At 40.4% G+C, this 23,981-nt stretch overlaps 1 protein-coding gene across 1 annotated transcript in view; it reads right to left on the bottom strand.

Moving 5' to 3' along the window:
• OGFOD3 (2-oxoglutarate and iron dependent oxygenase domain containing 3) overlaps window positions 1-23,981 on the bottom strand; it is a 30,627-nt gene that overhangs the window by 4,667 nt on the left and 1,979 nt on the right. The window contains exons 3-9 of the mRNA XM_072352288.1: window positions 22,798-22,873; window positions 21,985-22,027; window positions 16,893-16,957; window positions 16,246-16,302; window positions 11,942-12,095; window positions 8,925-9,048; window positions 558-616 (exon numbers count right to left, since the gene is read on the bottom strand). Of these exons, the coding sequence (XP_072208389.1) occupies window positions 558-616; window positions 8,925-9,048; window positions 11,942-12,095; window positions 16,246-16,302; window positions 16,893-16,957; window positions 21,985-22,027; window positions 22,798-22,873 (578 nt within the window). The remainder of the gene's footprint in view (window positions 1-557; window positions 617-8,924; window positions 9,049-11,941; window positions 12,096-16,245; window positions 16,303-16,892; window positions 16,958-21,984; window positions 22,028-22,797; window positions 22,874-23,981) is intronic.

Below are 23,981 nucleotides of genomic sequence, written 5' to 3'. Positions count from 1 at the left end.
ATTTCTGTCACTGGAAGGAAGACATGCCCAAGGGAGATCCATTAAGCTCTCCACACCACCAAAATGCAACAGAGTGAATGCTGAGCTGTATAAGAAATGACCACTGTGTTATAGATGTTAAAGAATGACTATACAACCATGCACTGCAAACCAATAGTGTGCACGTACACTCCATTTCCTGATGAAACACGAGTGACAAAAACTCAGCATAAACTACACAAAACTCAAATCCTTCTTTCTTTGTCCTTTTCCTTATTTGAGCTAAAAAAGACTTGAGATTATTTTTTTCTGTCTCTCCTCCTGACCTGCCCAAGAAGGTTTCTTTCCAACATACATTTCTGCTCCAATAACAGAACCCTGACTACTACTTCCTGACACATAAAGTTTGGTTTGATTTATGAACGCTTGCTGTTAAATCATAAGCTTTTCTGAAATCACAAGCTAATACCCAACGCAGCTTTATAGCATGGTGTTTTCTAACCAACAAGAAATGAAGTTATCCCTGGTTCTTAAGGGATGAACTTCTGGGGAGTGGAAAAAAACAGGAGATGGATTACCTCTCCTCTTGAGGTCAGTGCTTCTAAGCTTTCAGAGACACAAGTCTCTAAGCCAGGTCCTGAAAGATGAAGATTGGATTGCTTGGGTTAGAAGCAACGCCAAGAGTGGTAACAGGTTTGTGTTGTGTTGTTGTTTTATTTTTGACCTCTGAGATAAATTAAGCCTGAAAAGTATTTCATCCTGAACATAAACATTTGACTCACATCTTCCCCAATCACTGCGAGATGCCAAAAACTCCATTGCCTCTTTGGTTTCACAGCGCTTTAACCAGCACCTCAGCCTCAGGAAAGAGTTCAGATCCACAAGACTGAAGGATGTGCTGTGGGCTGCCCTCCCACATCCCACATCTACCCTGTCTCCTCACCTCCACTTGCCATTCCAGAGGAACTGAATCAGACAAGGCTTACCACAGCAATCAGGGCAGCACATCCGAGTATTTAATGCTTTTAACACCTGGGCATACAGCTCCTGTATTAGATAAAAATACTGACATTTTGAAGCCCCTTCCATCGAGGGTTATGTTCTCATTTCTGGCCACAACCAAACACTCCTTTACAGCTGCTCCCAAATGGCTTCAAGATTCGTAACATTGCACAACAGTTCCAGAGTGAGCTGTACTCTGCTCCGGCCCCACAGAAGAGCTGAACTTCCTTGCTGCAACATGGGAACGAGTACTCAGTGTTGCTCTCCACAAATGCACTTGTTCTCAACTTTCTTAGTATAACAGCATAAATAAAATCCAAAGAAAAAAAGATTTATGGTAACCTGAATACCTACAGGAGACTGTTTCTAAGTAACTAGCTTGCCCAGAGCCTGCAAATCTCTACAGGGACAGAAGAAATCAATCAGTCCTTGCCTTAGATCTAAGAATGCTTGTATCTACAACCTGTTTGCTCATCCTCCCCATTTTTCCTAGAAGTTTTTTCATGATGGAGGTTGTTACAACAAAAGCTTAGCTGATGAGCTTCCATTCCTTGCAGACTGGATAAGGTGTTACTGTGGTGCAGTCACTCCCCCTGCCAGCTCACAGACACCGATCTGGCTCTGCTTCTATACTGGTCTCATCCACAGCTGCTTCTTGGTTCCTTTTTGATGCAGTCCTCACTTATCCATAGAAGCTTTTATAAATTTAATAAAGTAACCACAAGGTGATTTGTACCGGAGTTACAAAACAAACCCACACACAAACTCATTTAAATACATCAGCTTCTCACACCGGTCCAAGCCAAGGAACTGCTAACAAGCTCAGCATGACAGCATCCATCAAAACTGAGCCCTGGTCTTCCTTGTCACTGACACAAGGCAAGCTCTCAAGTGTTATCAGGCTGAGAAAAACTCATGATGTGAAAAAGTGGGAAGGGAGCAAGGCTGTAATTGTATTAGAGGCAGCCTCTTGCTCTCCTGAGATGTTTTATTTTTGTGAGCCAATTTTTGCACAGATACACAGGAGTCATTATTTATAAAGACATATAAGCATCAAGCACAGGATCCACTGCTATGAGTTGCCTATGAGCCTAATTTTGATAAAGTAATACTATTCACAAAAGATACTTAAGCAGCAGCAAAATCAAGGCATATTTCACAGAGCGGCAGTGACGTCCCATTTAGTCTGGCATTCAGCAACATCTCACAGTATTCCCATAAGGTTTGGTCCCTGCTGAATCTCAACATTCAGTTACATTTTGGTAAGCAAACTGCCTGCAGTTTTATACCCAGGCTCAGTCCTGGGAGGCAATATAGACTGGAAGAACATACGCACAAAATATATTTCATTCACAACGATGCCCCCAACACTTTGACCAAACCGTTTAATTTCCTTTAATTTGTTTCCTTGTCTCTAAAATGAAGATGACATATTCTAACTGGGTGACTGTGCAAATTAATTAGTAAACACCAGTACAGTATTTTGCAGTTAACAAACTGCTGCTTAACAAGTATTATAAAGAGTATCTTCTGTTGCCTGTATCTATTCTGGCAAGAAAACAAATACAAAGGTATGTAAAACTCAATTAGAACATGATGTAGAGAATAAACTAAAAGACTTAACAACCACAGAAATGTTAAGATATCACAATGCACAGAAGAAAAAAAAACCTCTCATAATATAACATTATTACACTTCTCATAATAGATTCACTGCATGTAGAATTATAGATTTACTACTTAATTTTAGTTAGAAGAGACCTTGGGAGGACATCTTAGCCCTCATTTTAGAAAGGAGATAACTTCTAAATTACAACCAAGTTGTATCAGGTTGCTCAGGGTCATATTATTAGCACACATAAAAACAGCATTAGAAGTAAACATTAATAGATCAGGACACATTTAGGTAGGAAACTTCCCAAGCACGTGTTTCAGATGCACACAATTTGACTTTACGTGGAATAGGCCATTCATATTAATATCAATGTTGGCCATCACTTTCTGCAGCTCCCTTTCTTTGACAAGCCCACATTGCTACTGGGTTCCAACCCCTTCACGCTCCCACCTTTCACATGACTCTACAGCTTGTACTTTCTTGGCAGCATCCTTTTGGCCCTTCTAGTTTAACTCGTTGCCAAATTTCCCTGTAAACTCCTTGGCTCACACAAATGACAATCATAACATGTGATTCGCAGCTTCTGCTTGATTAGACCAACACTCAACCACACAAGTGAGTAAAGGAGAGCCTAACTGACTCCTCACCAACCTCCTTTCACCAGCATGAACCCAGGCTGGACACCAGGGAAGGATGGGGAGGAGGAGGGGGAATGCAAGAGGTCTCACCTTCAGGCACCATCCTGAGCAGCTGGCAGTGTCACTGGAGGGACTCAGCTGCTGCTGGAGAGGAAACACAGCAACTCCTCTGCCAGATTAAAGGGAAGCAGTTAGAGTCTATCTGGCACTATGGATCTTACTCAGCGTCTTTCATCCCATGCATGACAGCTTTGACCGTCTGCTTAGCATTTACCAGCTCTAAATGTTACTTGCAGACAAAAAGAAAACAGTGTTTTGTCTGCTGAATGACACCAAAACAGCAGCACTGCCTGGGAAACTGCACAGTCATGTTACCAGGATTAATTGCTAATTCATTCTCATGTAAAGTCTTTCCCCCTCCCCAAAATCAATAGGCAAAAAAACCTTACATTTTCTGTAATGACACAATAAGAATTATTGGCATTTGGCAGTGCTGTCTCTCGTGCATTAAAGGAGGAAGCCCATCTGAAGGCAGAGCCTTCACTACCAGAAAGATGAAAGAGCAGCTGGTGTGTGCGTCCTACCTCCCTGCACACAATTACACTGCTGATGTGGATTTCATCCCAGACATAAATCAAGTTTATATCGGCTGTTCTTGAGGTGAGACCTGAGTCTGGATGTTCTGCCAACATTTATGGGAGAAGAAACAGCACGAGCTCCTCTAAACGATTTCTGTACTTACACAGGTGAAAAGTGTGCCAAGCAAAGGCAATTAGGGCCCAAAAATAAACCAAAATGGGTACCTAATGAAATCTGGTTGCAAACCTTTACCAGATATTTTTAGTAGATAAATTACTTCCTGTTATGAATAAAATTAACGATTAACATGGCCAACCCTCATAGTTCACTTGTAATTTGCTTAAGCATTATTAGTACGTTTAGAAGTAGTTGTTTCTACTTTAAATAGAAAATCAGCTGGACCGAAATCTTACAAATAACAGTTTTTAAAGAAAGCAAATGAACAACTTAATTATTTCCTACTAAAAAAAAATAGATGTGCATTTTTGGATTTCAACAGAATCCCTGCCTGCTTCACTGCCACCAGCTCAGTTGGTTGCTCAAAATAACAGGACTTTCTGCTTTGTACATTATGTCTAAGAGTGTGGAAATCTAGTATTTAGAAAGTGCAGAACTGTGCTTTTCCCTTCACCTCCCCTGCAGAGGGCCACCCACACCTGCTGGTCCTGCTCCTCCCTACACCTGAGAGACAAGGACAGGGATATCACTGTCTCCCATGTTTCCCCTTTGGAACTCAGTCTCAGCCAACCCATGTTCCAAAAGTGCTCTGTTCTCCCATTCTGGAGCACTCTGCAAAGCTGCAGAAGAAACTCAAACTCCCATGAAAAGTTCTCACTGAGTGAAGCCCTCTAAGAATAACATGCTGCAGTTTCAATCATGAAATACCTCTGGATCATCCATTTTCCTCTTCTTGCCTTTGCTGAATACACCATGTTAAGCACAGCTGGGGTCAAATCACACAGATGCCAAAGTTCCAGATTCTGGACTCCTGATGAAGGTGTACTTCATACTTAGATTTAGCGCATCACTGAAACAAACACAATGGTAAAGCTGCTTGAAAATGGCCATTACAGGCCTCAATACTACAAGGTCTTCTGGAGTGAATCTGCTATGTGCGAAGCAGCATGTGAAGTGCAGGCCTGAGCTGTGCTTGCCAGGTACTGCTGATTTATGGGCCCAATTAAAAGATGTCATGAAAAAAACATCAGAAACCTATCGTCAAGCATGGCTGCAATACGAAAACAGAGCCTGGAAGTTAACCTTCCCTGGAAAACAGAACAGAAAGCAAAAGGAAATCTTCCAGGCTCTACATACAAATGAGGACTTGCCTGTGACCATTCTAGGCTGACAAATTCTGGGCTGATGGTTGGACAAGACAATCTTAGCAGTCTTTCCAGCCATAACGCTTCTACAATGAGCTGTGGAGCCACCGTGTGCACCTGTTACGATATATTTCTTGTATATATCTTCTATTTCACCAGATCCTCATTCTTCTACCATCTCTCTGTAATCACCTTACCAGTCCCAAGTGAAATTCATGACAGGTAGAGAAAAATCATTACAAATTGCCACCTCTCCTTCAACCCTCAAACGGTGCAAAGCTGGTTATCCCTGCAGCCATCAATGCCTGCTCTGCTTCCCTCCCTCCTGCACTGACAGCTCCCTGTGTGGTATTTTTGTTTTGGCTTTAAATCACTGCTCAGCTTTCAGCTGTTACTGATTTATCATCAAGATGTGACCCAGTTTTGCTGATTGAAAGGAAACTAAAGCTAGGAATGTCAGAAGATTATCTTCATCTAAATTAAATCAGCATCATCCAGATTAAACGGGGAGAAAGAGCACCTATAGTCAGTGAAAAAACAGATCTCTATGACACAAACGAATAGTAAACATAAGCTTTAAACACAGTTTTCACACCTTGCTTAATGTTGTTGTGGGACCTCTGAATCTGGAAGTATTGTTCCCACAGCCTTTAACAGTAAATTGCTCCACAATGGGTATTTTTGAAGAGCACGGTAAAACAAATGACTATAGATTTGTGCCACTTCACTTGGAGTACTGCAATTACTCTTGTGATTATGGGATCTGACAATCATATGATACCTAACTGCTGCAGTAAAGCAATGTAAACTGCTCAGTAAATGCACACACAGACACACAGAAACCCATTCCTACACTGTGAGAACACCAGGGATGCACTCTAGGACGTTTGCTTCTCCTTACCTGAGCAGAATTGAACAACCAAGCTTCAAGAGCATACTTTTTGGTAACATCAAACATCAGTTTTGGTAATACAACACGCAGGGGTGTTTAAAAAGATACCAGTTCAGAACTGTTTCTTTATCCAAAACAAACCTTTTCCTTTCAGAACAGCATTTGACTTGGAGTGGAGAATTCTCTTCCTCTCAGTACAGTGAGTTTCTTGCAGCAGACAGAGGTCCCAGCTGCAGTCAGAAGGTGCACACAGACACTTCCTTGTGCCTAACAGGCTGCAAAGATGTGTCCTTAATGCCACTTCTGTTGATGGATTAGCCAAAGTCTGTATATGAGAGTTAGCAGTGGTGACTTGCCTGTGATCATCCCAAGGGGGAGGGGAATCCTCAAGAGCCTCCTGACTAATGAACTGCAATGCTCTAGATGATTCAGTCATCATTAAAGAAACCAACATTACAGAACACACGACACGACAGTCTTAAGATCAGCCGAGCACATTCAAACATGTGCAAACAGGACTTGTGGACTTCTCACACAAGCCACAAACAAGATAAATTTTACAAACAAGGCTCCACAAGGAGGGGATCCCAAAATGTAGGGAGTTTTTAATTGTATTTTTTGTATTTCTGATGACTGTTTTCCTGCTCTGCTGCATCCATATATAATGCCCTTCTGTTCTTTGCTGCAGAATCTGGCAGTTTAATAAATTACTGCTTGCAGAAAAAGGAATGTGCTCGTTTTAGCACAGAACACCAGATTCCCAAAATGCAGACCAACTTTGAAACAAGAAAAGACAGATTTTAGAATGCAAATGGTATTACTATCATAAAGAAAGTAAGGCTGCTATATGCTAGTGATTACAACAGCCATCTCTACAGAAGGCTGAATCATCCTTAGCAAGAAGCATAATAGGTTATCGACACATGGTTTAGAAAGCTGCAGCAGTAAGAAAAGGAAAGGATCAAAAGCATAAAACAATGAATAAGGGGAAAAAAAGAAAAAGAGGGGGAAAAAAACCAACAACAACAAAAGACGGAGAAAGAACATTCTGAAGATGAAAAATAGATCAACTTGTACCAGCAACAGAAAACACCCTGGGGCCATTCTCTAGTTCTCATTCTTTCACAAGCTGCATTTTTATCAGCAAGAGGAAAATGAAGCAAAATTACCATCACGTTGTGCTTTACCTCTAAACCTTTTCTGTCTCTCACAAGGCTTCAGTAATTATTTAGATAGCACCACAGGCAGTGACACTGTCATGGGAGCCCTGGCAACTGTGCTTACACAAAGGAGTGTGGAAGAAAGGTGTAGGTGGCACCGAACTTCATTTTCTGTGGTGCAGATGTAGCACATCTCAGCCCTCAGACACAACTGGTCTCCCCAAGCTCAGGATTCTTTTAAAAGGTGTGTTTAGCCAGTTGTATTTCACACATACCATTAATACAAAAAGACATGGAAGGGAACTTGCACAACCAAGTGCTGTTAAAAATCTTTCAACACCTCAGCCTCGTCTGCTCCCCCTTCCCATCCAAGAATGACAAAGAGCAAACACCTTGCAGCCAGAAAATTGGATGGATGGGGCTGAACGGATGCAATTTCACAGTTGCAGGCTTTGAAATTAAGTCAGGGTATGCTGCATACAGCAATTGAACTGACTGCCCCAGCACTGTGCGAGGAGACAGCAGTGCTCCCAGATACCTGGCATGCAGTTCCAAAACCAACATGCTCATCTTAGAATTGTACCTGGAAATGACCCAGTTTAATTTGCTCCCTTTCAAAACACCAACAGCAGCATTTTGCAAAGGATAACACTTCCAGCTCAGCATTTATTTTCAATCAGAGAAGCCAAAATAATCAAACGTAAAACTATTGATACCAAACGCAGAGATAATCACAGAGTTCATCTAATCCAGCATTACAGCTGCAACATGGATCATTGTGACCCACAGGATACACAGACAATAATACATTTCAAGCAAAAAAACAAAAAACCCACCACGCACCCATATCCGCTTATAGGCGGCCATGGTAACATCTCTTGGAGCAATGCCTGTCAGAAAACAACTGATGCTGTCTTTAAATGAGGAAGTTTTTTCTTCTTTCTTATTAAAAATAGACTGAACGCTGTAGGAATACAAAGCTGTCATTGATATTTTTTTCTGCAATGGCTTTGCCTTACAAAGCATTGAGGAACACTGCCATAAGCTCCCTGCTCACCCACCAGACAGATGAGTTGAGACAGAGTGCTTTCTTCCTACACACATTGCCCAAAGTAATTCTAATTTCAAATAATCCACCTACTGGAAAAATTTTAAGCCATCCTTAAGGAAAGGCTTTTTTTTAGGTATAACTGACAGCCAACTGAATGCTCATTGTTAGCACATCAATTGAAAACATGAATGGACTTATAATCAAGTTACCATCGATCGTCATGGTACTGCACACCAGCAGGGCTGTGGTAATTCATCATCTTCACACCCAGATCATAGTAATTACAGAGCACTGAGCCCCACTTGGAACAGCAAAGGAATTTCAGGCCACGAGATACAAAATAAATTGCTTTATTGTGGATTTGCTGTAGCGTAAGGATGTTCACAGTGTTCTCTTCACTCTTGATACACTGCTAAGCTGCCATGACTGGACTGTGGTTCTAAATGCTACAGCTTTCAATGAAGTCACTTCGTACAGTCTGAGATATCTGGAGTAAATCTATTTCTTCTTAACGTTTCTAATCTTACTTTATACCCAATCTCAAGACACAAAAAACAGCAGAAAACTGCATCATTCGATAATTACTGCTGACACAAAACACAAAATCCCACTGTATCAGCCAGCCTAGCCAGCTACCCAAGGGCACAGTTTGGCCTGCCTCAATGCAGGCAAGCCAAGACTCTTACCTGCTTGGGGTTCTACTGTCTTGTTGGATCCTACATCCATAAACACAAACCGTCCACCGCCAAAATCTTCAGCATAGTCAGAGAGGTAGAGCAGTGAAGTATAATCAAAAGAGCCGTAAGTCTCCTAGGAGCAAGTCAACATTATCAGTTATGTTTATACAAACACTATATACAAATAATGAACTAGTATTTTACCTTTATTACTTCTGACCTCGGAGTTTCCATAACTAAATGCCTCTACTGATCTCAGTCATCCTACATATAAGGATTGGAAAGACCACTAAGATCTAGTCCAGCCATCAGCCCATCCCCGCCACGTTTACTGAACAGCCACTAAAAGACATGGTGTCAGAAGTTACACCTGCGCATCAGATCAAACGTATACAAAGGCTCAGATTTCTTTGTATTATTTCAAGATAGAATTTCACCGTAATACTGACAATGATGCCCAGAACCAGTCATTACATAACTAATCCTACCTCCTGGCTAATCAGCTAGAGGTCTCTGGAAGCCTCACTTTTTTCATCAGCTTTCATTCAAGAGCTTCACGGTAACAGTCAGATACTGACTTTCCAAATAATTACACACTTGTTGTGTGAAAAGGGGATGTTCCTCCAGGTTTTGTTTTAAAACCTTCAAATATAGCCTTCAAAGTCTCTGCTTCCTCTGAGCCTACAGACCAAAAACCCATTTCTAAGTATAACAGAATGACTTTCATTCCTGTTCAGGTATTATTATTATTATTATTATTATTCTTTTTAATTACACTCGTTACTGCCAGTTATATTTTGGCTCAACGTTGGCTGTACAGATTATCCTGTAAGGACAATGATTAACACAGAACACAGCAACAGATGGCATAGGAAGACATTTTCATTCATAGAATCATAGATTTGCAAAACTATTTTAACCCTCATTGCTTCCATGACAAAAACTCCAGTTAGTGTAAGGTTTGGCTTGTTTAACCTGGGGAAGAAAGGCTAAAAAGGCTGTGATTGCTGCTTACACAGGGACAGGAGGAGGTGGAACTGGGAGAAGGGAGAGGAACAAGACTGATTAAGAGGGTCCATACAAACTAAAATAGGTGTAAACTGACGATGAAGTAGTTTAGGCTAAAAATTAGTGAGAATATGCACTGAAGTCCCAGAATAGCTTCTTCAACAGAAGAAATTCAAGGAAAAATAAAATAAGCCTGATTTTATGATAGAGCCTGACAAGCCTGTGAAGGATGACAGGATCCCTGCCCACAGGACTGTAGAATTCATCCAGTTCCACATCTAAGAGAACATTTTAAGACTACTGCACTGTCAGGGTTGAGCATGCAACAGCAATTCCATTATAATTCAGATATTTGATGTTGGAAAGGTTCAGCTCCAAACAAATTCCATCCAAGATGAAGCTCCACATCTTAAGCCAATGCTGTGTTTGATTTATCTTGCTTATAAAGTCAACAAAATTAAATGATTCATTCAGGTGATTTAAGGGTTTTCATTCCCATGTAACTAGAAACCAAATGAATTTTAAGGGGAAAAAAAATCCAAAGCCTCATACACACATAATAGAACCGTGCTGTTCCATTATGCACTTAAAATCTTCCAAACCGAGGATAGTGAGATGGAGAAGTGTAATTGCAGTATACTCAGCAGCTCAGAGAAAAAGGTAAAATGTGCTCATGTGCTCCAAGGAGACAACTCAGTTTGTTTTCTCAGCTGCAAAACTCAAAACACCAGGCAGGCTGATTGCAATGAAAATACCATGAAACTACACAACTTGTCGAACCCATTAAGCCCTCAGAAATATTTTCTGAGCCACTGACCTACTGTTGGAATACAGTCTCCTGCATAGGTTTGAGTTCTAAATGCCATGTAGCCAGATCAGCTACATTTATTTTTTTAACCTCGAAATACACAATATAGATGTACATTGTACAGATACACACACAACATATATACCCACTTACATATAGATACATTTGTGGATACCTACAGTAGGTTAAAGTCACGTGCAGACATATATTCAACATATGGTAATTTTTCCTGAAAGCTATGATCTGGTAAGCAGAAATCACAGCTTTTTAAACAAAAAGCAACCAGAAGCTGGTCTTAGCTTGTCTGCACAATCCCTTTGCCTCACTTCTCTCAAACAGCATCTGCACTTGACATTACCATTCACAGAATGGCTTGGGTTGGATGGGACATTAAAGCCCACACTGTCCCAGCCCCTGCCATGGGCTGGCTGTCCCCCACCAGCTCAAGACCCAGCACCAATCCAACCTGGCCTTGGGCACCTCCGGGGATGGGGCACCCACAGCTTCTCTCTCACCATGTTTTTTAAACCTAAGTTGCTTCCAGCAGCATCACAAAAGAGTACAAAAGCATGTGCTAGCATTGTGAGCAACAACAGATGTGCTCCCTTTAGATTCTTTCATCATTTTCAAGGTAGGAATGTTTCACTACTGTTTCTTTTTTTTCAATCTTAGATGTTTCAGGTCGTAGATTTCAAGGTACACTACCCATACACAGAATATAGCACTAAGGCATATCTTAGATTTTGATGGGCTAGGTTCCATTTGGTTTCCCCCTTAGGTGATTCTTAAAACTCAATGCTATGATTTTGTCTATTTTCAACTAAACACAAACAAAATTCAGGTTGCTTAAAGCAATAATAACTTAATAGTAATTATAAATCATGTAAGACCACTGAGAAACCTGAAGTATTAAGCCATGAGTCTAGAAACAGAAAATTATACAGTGAAAAGAAAGTGTGGTATTGCCACCCTAAGAAAAAAATCCAACAATAAAACATACAATTTTTAATAGGGTACCACGTCCCCCCCTGCAGAAAAAAGGTCTTGGATTGGCTTCTAGAATTTGTTTATCTTTCCTTTAGGTTCCTTGACTGAAGGATTTTTATGAGCACAAGTTCTCAAGCATGCCTAACCGCTGAATGCAAAATAACTTTAAAGAGATCTAATAATAGCACAGAACATTTGCATCCTATTAAAGCCTCCTACTTACCTTGTCAATGTGTGGGTGCCAGTATTCATCATGTGTTGTCTTGGCTTCTGTGCTGTTTATTCTAGAGAAGAACGTTGGCTTAGTCAGGTACATGGAAGAAGAGCTGATACCAAACGCCTCAGCAATCTTCTGTTGAATTCTCTGTCTCACATCACTGCAAAGAACAGAACACAGCAGGCTGAGGGTTGGAACAGTGCAGAGGCCGCATCTAAACAGTGACACATCTTTCCTGTTTCTTCTGTGTACTCCTTCATTCACTGTCACTGCTTCCTCAGAGCTAACTGCCTTCCTCAGACAGTAAGTGAATTTATACCTCACTTTCCAAGTTTATTTTGGCTTAAACAATACAGACTTACTACATCTAAAAAAAAAGAGAGAATCTGCAGGGATTTTTTGTCTCCTGTTGTCCAGATTTTATGATCAGCACTAGCAGCCCGTTTTCCTAAGAAACTCCATGCATATTGCAGTGTTTATGAACTACCAAAAATTAAAGAGAAAGCATCTTACATACGTGTTTTTAATCCAAAGCAGATGACTGGAAATGCGTATGTTTGTAGTATTGCCTTGTGAGACAAGCCTTCAATCACCCTTCAACTAGTTCCAAACTAACCCAAAGAAGTCTTGGGCTCTATGAAATTCACGGTTCGAGGCCAACATACGCATTGAAATCTTATCCAAATCTCCTTTAAGAATGAATGCAAGATGTTTTTCCCAATTATTCTGCAAGTTCCAACCGCAGTGTGTCTGCATTGACTACTGCTGTGCTTCCCAAGAAAAAGAGCATGATTTTGCTTCCTTTTAAAAAAAGAAGATGACAAATAACACCAGTAAGCAAACACTCTTCACTGCACACCAGCATCCTATGCTGTCTTTCAGGACAGACAGGTGCATGCAGAGCTAACACAAACTGCCCCAGCTTCAGTTCATATAGTTTTCTCCCCATTTAACACATTCTTAGGTGCTCTATTAGTTGTCTTTTTCTTCCTTTGAGGGCTTCAAAAGAAGCACCAGAAAACCAATACTCAGACCATACACACTGCTCGTTCTGCATCTTTCCTGTGTTAGACATTTCTCTACTAAACTGTAATTGGATTTAAGTTTTCAGCAGTCAATTCAAGCTATTTTAGATGTGAAATATGAAAGCCGTGAAATGAAGTTAGAGATGAGATGATCAGATATATGCGCAAACTGATGTTTCAAGTTGGAAGCTACATAACGGCTGCATTTTGTAGAAGTGACACCAAGAGTAGATCTATGGGCCACCAGCCCTTCCCCTCTTCCCAGTGGGTGCCTGGTCTATTTGCATGCCTTCCTAGAAATAGGAAGGAAGCTGCCTTATGCTTCCCAAAAAGCATTAGATGAAGTTACTAATTTCATTTCATTGTGACTTGAAGGCAGCAGGCACTGAGCAGCCCAGCACAGGAATTAACAGCCTGACCCACAGTGAAGGAGCCCCATTCCCACTCTGTATGGTGGCTGGCTGCACCAGCCAGCTGGAACAAACTCTGAGTTAGCTGAGCCACAGTCCTGACGCAACTTTAAATCTCCAACAGTTGTACTGCTCCCTAAGCAATGCTGCTTCCTCTTTTGGGTTGATTCCTTTCTTACTCTCAAAAACTTTATATGAAAATTTACTGTTCTGTGTTCATAAGGCTCTGCTAAAGCTGCATTCCTCTTTGAGGCATCTGTGCAATGGCTTCAGGCAAGACTGTAAGTTTTCCAAACCAAGCAGATAAAGCTCTGCTTCACTCTTCCCGACACACAAAAACTCACATCAAAGAGAAGGAAAAACTCAGAAATATGTTGCACAGAGAAAATAAGCACATTTTTTAAAAGATAACTTATACATAAGAAACAAATTCAAGTAGACAGGGAAAACAGTGAATGGGGAGATAATAATGAAGCAGGTAAGGTGAAGGTCTAAGCACAGACTCAAGTTTTATCATGATCTTGTGGCAGCACCCACCTCCAGGTGACCCAGCAATAACCGCGTCTGCGGGCATGGAGCACCATGGTGGCCTCCCCTTCCCCTGTGTGCTGCTGCCTTCACATACTGAATAAACTGCAGGATTCCACTGATACCTGAACAAGCAACCCATACTGCAAGGACTTGCTGGAATAAAGCCCCAAGAAGCAATGCACCTTTGGGTGCCTAACTGCTCCTTCCTTCTTGAGCACATACTGTACCACTTGAAATGCACAGAAACTCCAGGAAAATCCTAGTTCAGCCAGCTCTCTACATAGGGAGTTTAATACATACTTTCTAATAACGTGAAGTGAGACAAAAAGAAGTATGCAGACACCGGTTTCCAGCTTAATGCACCAGCAGCCACACAAAAGACTGAAAGAACTAAGTGTCAAACATCTCTCAAAGATACAAGCTTGGTCAGACCAGCAAGAAAAAATATATACACATATATGCCTATATACACTGTTAGTTCCCCCCTCTGTTCACTCTGTGTCTGTGCCTTAACAAGTGGTGAAGTTTCTGGAATAAATCTTCGATGGTACTGTTTTCTGCTGAAGTCATACCCTTAAAAGCAAGCACGCAGATTTAAAGGCCTTACTTCTGGATAAAGATGCATCTATTACATGAAAGAAGAGGAACTGCTGCAGTATGCTTGGCAGACAGAAGAAAAAGCATCAGTTTATGAAGCAACATAATTCTGACACAGATAGTTTAGAAATCAGCTTCCTGGCTCAAATGCCTACTCAGATTTGTTATTGTTGTAATCAGTAATAACCAGACATGAATTACATTCAGTTATTTCTCTCTAGAGTGTATTTTTAAACAGACCTTGGTAGGTGAATGAAAGTAATGAAGATCAATGCTCCCAAGAATAGCATAAAATCATTCATTAGCGACATAATGAACTGCAGACTGTATTAAAACATTGCCACTGGTATGAACAAAAGCATTTGCTATGGATTGTATGAGATTTGTATCCAGTAGACTGAAATATCTCCTATACTGGCATGCAACACCAATGTAATATTGATGTTCTCTAACAGCACTCTCATCCCACAAAGCAGGGATCAGAAACTAGCATGAACTGCTGTTTAGGACACCTCTTGCCCATTTACTTTTGTTATTTTTACAGATTCTTTGATCTTCCACAGAATGGAAGGCAGCACAAAGACTATTACCCAAAAATTATTTCCACTGTTTTGGTGAGACAGACGCTTTTTCCTTTATACCTTCTAAATTCAATTGCAATCAAAAAGCATAATATTTTTGTGATGCGTTTGAGTGCAGAAGTACGTCATCAACAATGACAGCAGTATCTAAAGACATTTAAGTCCAATGAGTTTTCAACGGTTAATTTTAAGACAAAATAACTATGCTAATAAAACTAATAACATACGCTGCCTAGATGGAACATATCTATCAATTAACCTATTTGGATACTTAATTCTCCTTCTGCCACTAGAGGGAGGTCAAATTCCTTCACAAAGGCAAGAAAAATGAAAAGAAAAAGCAGAAAATCATTAAAATTAGACTAAAAATTCAAGCCAGGCACATTTTAAATTATGAGAAAATAACTAAAATGCTTAACTAAGATTTATTGCGCCTAGTCAATAAAAGAATGTTTGCTCCTAACCTTTGGTGACAGACTTTCAGAGACACATGGAACTCATTACATTTGTTGTCTTCATTAAGTATATGAGCTGGTCTGCAGGAAAGCTGAAAGCATCAGATGCCAAAGCTATTACATTATAGCACTATTTCATATTCTGGCTTCTTTGGGAGGCTTTCCTCCCAAATGCTCTGCTTCCCACAAAGTTATTTGAAGTGCTTCCATCTCCTGCTTTATCATTTTTAATGTTTTTCTACACTTTACATCCCCATCAATAAAAAAAAAAACAATGTTCCTATTGTGATAATCACATAGGACTGTCTTTATCACCTAACATCTCTTGGATAACAGATGCCAAACAGGAGTGATAAAATAGTTTACATTTCAGATAACATGACCTGAGAACTCAGGCAAACAGTTCTCTTTGCTAGCAGGTCTGAAGCTGGGCTTCAGCCATCAGATCCTCAAGCAGGAAGGGAAATGCAGTGCTGCCACCATCTGATTCCACTTACACCATCAATAACAGCCTGACATTGGTGATACATCTAAACCACATCTGCTGTTTTGGACTTCAAACATCTTAGTACTCAGTGATTACTACTCTGAGCTTCAAGTTCAATTCGGTGTCTGAACCCATCACAAAGGATAACCCCCCCCCTCCATCTTACACTATACAGAAAATACCACACTTTGTAGTTGATTCAGCAGTCACTGAAATTTTTTTACCGATATAAAGCAAAATCCTCTTCCGTGAAGATATCTTGAATTTTGTCCCCAAAGTATCTGGAAAATTAAATAACAATCTGAAATAGCTGTTACCGAATCAAACTGCCCAACAGACTACGCTGTATTCTCTCCCCATTTGTCCACGTGTAAAGACACGACACTAAAATCCTGCAAAGGCTCGAGTGCGAAATTCCCAAAGCATTGCTCAAAGATCAAATGCTAAAAGATTAAAGGATCAAGATACAGTAACTGATAATGGAATTTGCAAGGCATGAAAAATGTCCCCTCCCACAACATGAAATAAGTGTTAAAGAACTCTTATCTCTATGCTATTTCATCCACTGCCAATCAACTACGGGCTGTAACTGTGGAAGCGGGGAGGGAAAAAACACTTAAAAAAATCCACAAACTATCATTTGCTGGTGCATGAACTCTAAACAAAAAGATAAGAGCAGCTTCCAATAAGCCCAGTTCAACAAGAGATAAAGCTGGTTTTCCAGCCACAGCAGCTTGTCAGCTAGCTGTGGAAAACTGTGGTAAATCTAAGCAGTTCTACAGCTGGCAATGCCAAATCTTTCAGCCCTTGTGTACTGAATACTAAAGGTGTAGGATTACAGGAGGGACAGCAAGGCAAAGGCTCACATTACCTGTACAGATTAACAAACTGCTTCCCTAGTGAAAGAGCTCCAGAGTGCAAGTCCAAAATTGATGCCTGGGAAAGGAAAAAAAAAAATGTCTGAGAAGGTTTTATCATTATTTAGCAAACTTCAATAATTGTCCTGTTGGCTTTCACTTGCCATACCCTGCCAAGTATTAGTTTCTAGCTTCACATCCAAAATATTAATGCTTATTTTACAACAAGCCTCCTCCAGTTTGTACTATAAATGATCCTGAGATTAAGGCACCATATGGATAAAGCACAAAAGTACTATTCCTGAGACTCAAATCCAGCATGCAGAACTGCCAGAGCCTTCCTCCAGACTGAAGGTTAGACACTGCGTTCCTGGACCCTTCTTAAAGACATTCCCCTTTCACACAAAGATGACTCATTTTCCAATATTTGTGAAGTGCTCAAATAGCAACACTAATATTTAACTTGCTCAACGTTTGTTATTAAGATTTCTTCACCATGTGTTGCTGTGTACTTTTCGTGTTTAAAGCAGAGTTTGCTTTAGTGAACAATTACAATTCCGAGTCTTGCCAGAGCCACTTTGTTATTCCAATTTCTAAACTGCTGTAAACTGTAAGAGAGAACCAAAGAGTGAAAAGATTGTACATATGGAAAAAAAAAATAGATCCATTTCTCCATTTGACTCAAGCCAAATACTACTGCTGAGCTCCAAACCTAGCCAAAAAGATCAGTATTCAGATTTGCTATGATAGAAAGCTACCTCTTGGGGTTCTAAAATACTTTCCTAAGCTGAAGGAAGTACAACATTGGATGTCCCTTGCTGTCCAGAAAATACATGGTTTTTCCCCCTAATTTAAACAGCAATTAAAAATAGGTCGACTTCATAGTAGCCTTCCTTGCTGCACTGAAAATATCAAGTAGCAGCAGTGAATTACCCCGACTGACACCAACACTATAATGACATCTTTGAGGTACAGTATCCTGGATAAAGCATTCTCATCTTGGAATCTGGCATTTCTTGATGCACCACGTACCATTCACAGGTAAACTGCCTGGAAAGAATGATAACTTCCAGCAGGATGGATTTCTGGGCATAGTTGGGACGGTACCATTGCAAACCACTTTTTATTTTAACCCAATAAAAGACAGGCTGCTGAATGCACAGCAGCAGATGGTCAGCACACTGACAGAGATGCAGTGCCATCCAGCACTACAGTTTCAAACACAGCCTGCACCCCAAGCCTCAGCACATTTGTCTCTCTCCTTCTCTGGATCACATTTAGGAAAGGCACCCAAGATGACCCAAGCAAGAGAAAATTGCTGGAGGCTCAACTGCTTTCAGCTTCAGAGCGGAGATGGGAGCTCCACTAAAGTCTCAATTGAAAAAGAGGTAACAACCTTATTTCAATACAGCCACCCAAACACATTCCCAAACTTTTAAGAATATATAACAGGCTACTTAGACATAACATGAGTTTTTCATTTGCTTCTCACAGAAGTTCTTTAAAGACTGCAGAGGACTGTTTAAGAAACAAGTCACCTTACTACAAGAGCTGCTCTTGGATGAGCATAAGCTTTACTCGGGCTTCAGAAGTAATATTTTAACTTCACTGGTTTCTGGTTCTGTACAATAATCTAAGTTACAGCTGGAACAAGTAAAACTGCTCCCTTCTAGCTTCAAAAATACGCTTGTGGCCATGCCAAGGTAGATTATGAGGGGAAGCAGCAGGACGTATCTGAAACAGTAAGTTTAATTTAAGAACAAATTGCTTTCCAAATACTTCCAGCACACGTTCCAAATGCACACATCCTCACACTGCAGATGATCACAGCTACATGGTAGAGACCAGAACGGCCAAGCAGATCAATACAAGGCACTCCCAAGAAGCGGTGACATTCATAGCTGAAAAGGCAATAGCTACAATATGAAGCCAGACAAAGATAAATGAAAAATAAAGTCTAGATAAGATAAATATTCCTCACAGTTGTTTCAGACAGGAGAAAATGACTCAGTGACAAACATAGATGGGGACTTGTTTACGAACACAAAGCAATTTCTTTAACAGCTAAGTGGGAAAGGAACTGAAACATTTAATTTAATCTCTACCATTCCCAGGTGTTTAATATTTTCAGCACCATTTTTATACTCAGATACCTACCATGGTACAGAACTGTGTCAACACCATTACTTCCAGTTCAGCTGGCTGACAAAGGTTCATTAGTCTGCACTTCAGATCAATGCTCTCGGTCTGAAAGCTCTACAAAGTTTATCTAAAGAAGGCAGGAGCAAGGCAAACATATCCACATGTACCATGTTTGACAGCTCACTAGATGATCCTGGAGGTCTTTTCCAAGCTTAATGATTTTATGAGATGATTCATTTATGAGACACAGTTTAACAGAAGTGCTATAGAGAAGAAATTAAACTTTCCTTAAAAAAACGAAAAGGAAAGGAAAGGTTCCTTTGGAACTTAAGTGTAGTTAGTATCACATTTTCCACCCTCTCACTGCAAAAAAGATTCAGAAAGGCCACATAAATAGCCACCTTTTACAGCATATGGCAAAAAGGACCAATTTTACTACCTACAGGGCAAGGCACACTGCCCAGTACAATCTGACAGCTGTCTCAAAGTGCCTGCTGGTTGCTAGGCAAGAAAAAAAATGAAGCTATGGGGTCTCAGCAGATGTACATGATAAAGTAAATACTATGCAGAGGCTTTATCTTCTCCCTGGATAAATCAGGACAGCATTTTAAAAACTCTAGTTTGGTTAGGAGGGCTGAAAGCAGAACAAGGAATGATATTACCTGCAGAAATACCATTCCATGCACAGGTGTGTGTGCCCACATCAGAAACCCGTTTGGCATCACAGCCACACATCGTTTGCTTCATTCAGTCATTAGAACTGTAAACTTCCCTGCAAGGAGGAGGTTTAGGAAGCTACTAATGTCATCTACGCAGCAGTACAGGAAATGAAGTGCCACAGCTGACTCCTGCACCAGGGGGTTTCTTTTCCTAGGCTTCAAAATACCAAACCTTTGATAGTAAATGAGTCAAGTTACATTTACGATGGATGTTCTGACGGCAGCACCTGCAAAGATGCGAGTGAGTCAAACTGGTAACGTAAGCAGGGATCACATGCAAGAAAATATAAGGTAGAGAAGAAAGAGAAAGGTCTAAGATGAAAAAACATAAAGTTGAGAAACACTAAGAGAAACAGCACAAATGACATTCTAGAAACAGAAAGAACACAGTGAAAAAGTTATTTTACAGTGACCTACAAGTGAAAGCAGTGCAGTGGTGCAGAAGGTGCCGCTGTTTAGATACTGCTGGTTTCTGTGCTCTTCTGTTACATATGCTCTTCTAGCTTCAGTGTGTGCATGCACGTGAATGGGCATGTGGACAAATACAATATACATAACAGAATATGGGACAGAAAGTTCAGCACAACAACTAGGGTACGACTCCTGGGACACTTCAGTAATTCAATGCCAGCCAGAATCTTCTCAAAACAAAAGGATGGAGAGGAAAACCAGTTTTTGTGCAACACTCAGTCCCCCAAGGAAGCAGAAAGGACAGCAAACAGGGAGAGAACTGAAGGAGTTTCAAGTTTAGCTCTTTAAATTATTAAGTTACACACAGCCACACACACAAATCTACTTCTATGAACTCAAAATGCAAATAAGACTAGCAAAGATGCTACTTAAAACTGGAGATAGGAGAAAATCAGAATGAAAGTACAGTCCAACCCACAAAGAGGAGAAGTGAAGAATTATAGAAGGAATTTCTAAGGAAAAATTTAGTCTTTGATCAATGAACATAATTGGATGGACTCTGAAGTCCCAGACGCATAAAGCAAAGCAGCAGATCTCAGCCAACAGAGTAAGGTGGCCAGGTGAAGAAGGAGCTGAAGCATTTTGTATGCTACGTAGATCAGAGGTTTGAAAAGAAGACAGAAGGTATCAGTGAAGGAAGAAGTTTCATCCACACATCACCAGCACAAATCAGTCATTATTTAATGAGATTTGGGAGCAAGGGTTACAATATCAGGAGCAGATTCACTTCAGGACATCAGGAATCCAAGAACATATTGAATAAGAAAGAAAAAATGCAAAATGGAAAAAAAAAACCAACAAAAAAAGCAGAGACTACGAAGAATAAGGTAAGGGGACTACATTCAAAGGGCTGTCCTGAACATTATCCTCTAGAAATACTTTTCAGCTCATCTTTTTAGCATCTTTCAGTGCTTACCCACAGTTCTGGGTGAGGCTTCAAAGCAACACTACAGCTCTTTTTGCACCTTCCCCAAAGGAGTCACAGCGTGCAACAGCTTTCCCACATGCACACACTGTAAGGAACCTGAAAGGATGCTGATCACAGCCTACAGTTCTGAGACCAACACAGTTTTACTACAGAAGAGTCATTTTCCCCCATTTCTCCTCTCCTTTAAAAGATCTCAAAATATTCTTTTGCAGATCTTCCTAAGCAGCCCCAGGGGCAATTAAATAAACAGTCTTTTTTCTTTCCTTCCATCACAACTTCTCTCCTTCCAACAAACATCCCAACTCAGCAGAGGCCTAAAGAAGCATTTATGTTTACAAGTACGTAAGAAACAGTAACAGTTCATACACAAAAACAAACTGAGAACAAAGAGGAAAACAGTGCAGAGAAAAAGGTGAGGTGCTTTTTCCCCCCAGCTTTAAAGAATATAATTCAGAGTTCTGCTGAAGACATTGCATGAAGTTTTCTATCACTCCACAAAACTCAGCCTTTATCTGATAGCTGCGAACCATTGTGATCTGGTTTCTCAAACAAAAACCAAAAACCCAGAAACCAAACTTGTGCAGTTCTGCTTTAGCAGCTGGTTCCAGCTGCAGAAGACTAAATCGGACCAAGAAAGGCTCTAGAAATAATATTAATAATAGGGAATGGGTCAGCTGTATTGCAGAAGTCAATTATAGCGCCAGCAGGAGCATCAATAGGACAGAAAATACATTTCCAGACAATTTCCCCAAATCTGTTATCTTCTCTTGCCCCAAAAATGCTTTCATAATCTCAACGATCTCCTTGGAAGTAAGAGAATGTAAAAAGTAAGAGGATGCTGCTCACCCCTCCATCTGATCCTCCCAAGGACAGTCCCCTCTCTGCTATCCTGCAGGCAAAACAACAATCTCAGATGAGAACTGAAGTCTTGATTACTTTGTTCTTCAATGTCATTATATAAAATACGCAACCTTCCAGTAAGAGTTATTTACTGCATCAAACACAACCCAGTTAAGCAGAAAAGAGAAGCTACCTTTTATTTGAAACCCTGAACTATGCACTTTGTCATGAAAATAAAGTACCTACACATTGCAGAATGTTTCTGGACAAGACCATAAAAGCCCCCACAACCCTGGCTTTCAGATTCAATCTGGTCAAAATTAAACATAAGCAAAACAAGCAAATACAAAAACCACCACACATTTTCTAATTGCAGAGTATAACAGTCCGAGCTATTCCATTAAAACTGATCACTGTGCTCATAGAGAACTACAGGGTCAGCGCCAGGTCCTAGTTACCCAGAAAGCAACTCAGCTGAAAGGAGATTTATGTTTGGTTCTATTGTTTGGTTTTAATTTTGAAGGTAAATTGGAACAACAGGCCAAAATTGTTCAAAATTTACTTAATTCAGAGAATTCTATCTTCTTTTCTTTTCCCCCTACATCCCATATGTCCCACATAGCTATGCACTCTGTATGAAAGATCCTTCACTACTACAGAAGTACAAAGTAGCTTCAAATGCATATGCAGATACACGCACAAGTTTAGCACTTTAATCAGTTTAAGTCACGCTCCTTCAGCCTGCAAGCTTTCTGTTACACCTGAAATGTGGTGCACCATCAGTATGGCAGATAGAAACGTAAAAGGAAGAAGAATTACCTACGGATTCTTTCTGCTTCCTCCCTGGTGATCACCGCATCACTCACACCTCTTCCACACCTCCTGGGAGTGCACCCTGAAACGCAAAAGGAAAGACCACCTTCTCAAAAAGCTTCCAACCAGATCGCCATTAATGTCCTCCTACTCCCCTTTCAGGTTAACAATTGTCAAAAATTACATTGGGAGTCACAGAATATTTTTACACAAATCCCTGTGTAGAGTTAGAACAGACCTAGTGATGCTGCTGTGCCAAAGAAGATGCCCCTTGGTTAGTCAGGCTATGCTGGAGACATCTGTATATATGCACATGTAAAGAGTCAGATGGAAAGAAGGGTAAAATGACTGCATCTAAGTGCAGCAGTATAAACAAGTGTTCTGAATTATAAGCAAGCACTGGAAATGCTATATTCCTTTGTAGCATAGAGCTTAGCAGTCATGAATGGCAACGAGCAGCAGCCAGTAAACACTGCCAACTATTTCTCATCCCTCCTAAAGCCCATAAAGGCTCCATCATGTGTGCAGCAGTAGATTAAAAACTGGCTCTTCACTTTTGAATGCCAGGCTGAAAAGCGTCTCAGAAGCTGAATGGCAAGGATGAAACATCTCTGCCACCACACTAGAAAACGTCCATCCCTACAGTGGGACAAATGGCTGAGGCAGAAACAGCTTCATCAACTCAACACTCACAGGTGTACAGAAACAGCCAAAAAATGAACCAATTTGGGTTGCCAGAACGGAGAATACTTATGAGGCATTCCATTAGGAACCACAAGATCCATTCACCAAAGATATGCAGAATCATTACCATCCCAAATCACACGCCTTGTATTCCACAGCTTATCTAACATTCTATGGGTATAAAGATGCCAACAAATTCATAAAGCACAAGTTCAGAAAGCTACAATATACACTTTTTATTATTATTATTCTGTTACAAAACAGGACTAAAAAAAAAACAAGACTGAGATAAGAGACTGACATAAAAATGAGATTCTGAGATGCTCAGGAGAAAGTCGAGCACAGAAAACCAATGAAGTTGTCTTGACTGATAGAGACAAAAGAGCAGAATGACCTTCCTTTTGCCACTGAAAAGGACTCTTTGATGCAAGAATGGCAAAGAAAACTTTGAGCTAAAGGAAAGCACATGTTCAAGGAGAGATGTGGGGAAAAAGGAAATTCAAAGG

This window comes from Excalfactoria chinensis, chromosome 17, assembly GCF_039878825.1.
Source record: "Excalfactoria chinensis isolate bCotChi1 chromosome 17, bCotChi1.hap2, whole genome shotgun sequence".
Lineage (NCBI taxonomy): Eukaryota > Metazoa > Chordata > Aves > Galliformes > Phasianidae > Excalfactoria > Excalfactoria chinensis.
This window is presented reverse-complemented; position numbering and strand designations above follow the sequence as displayed.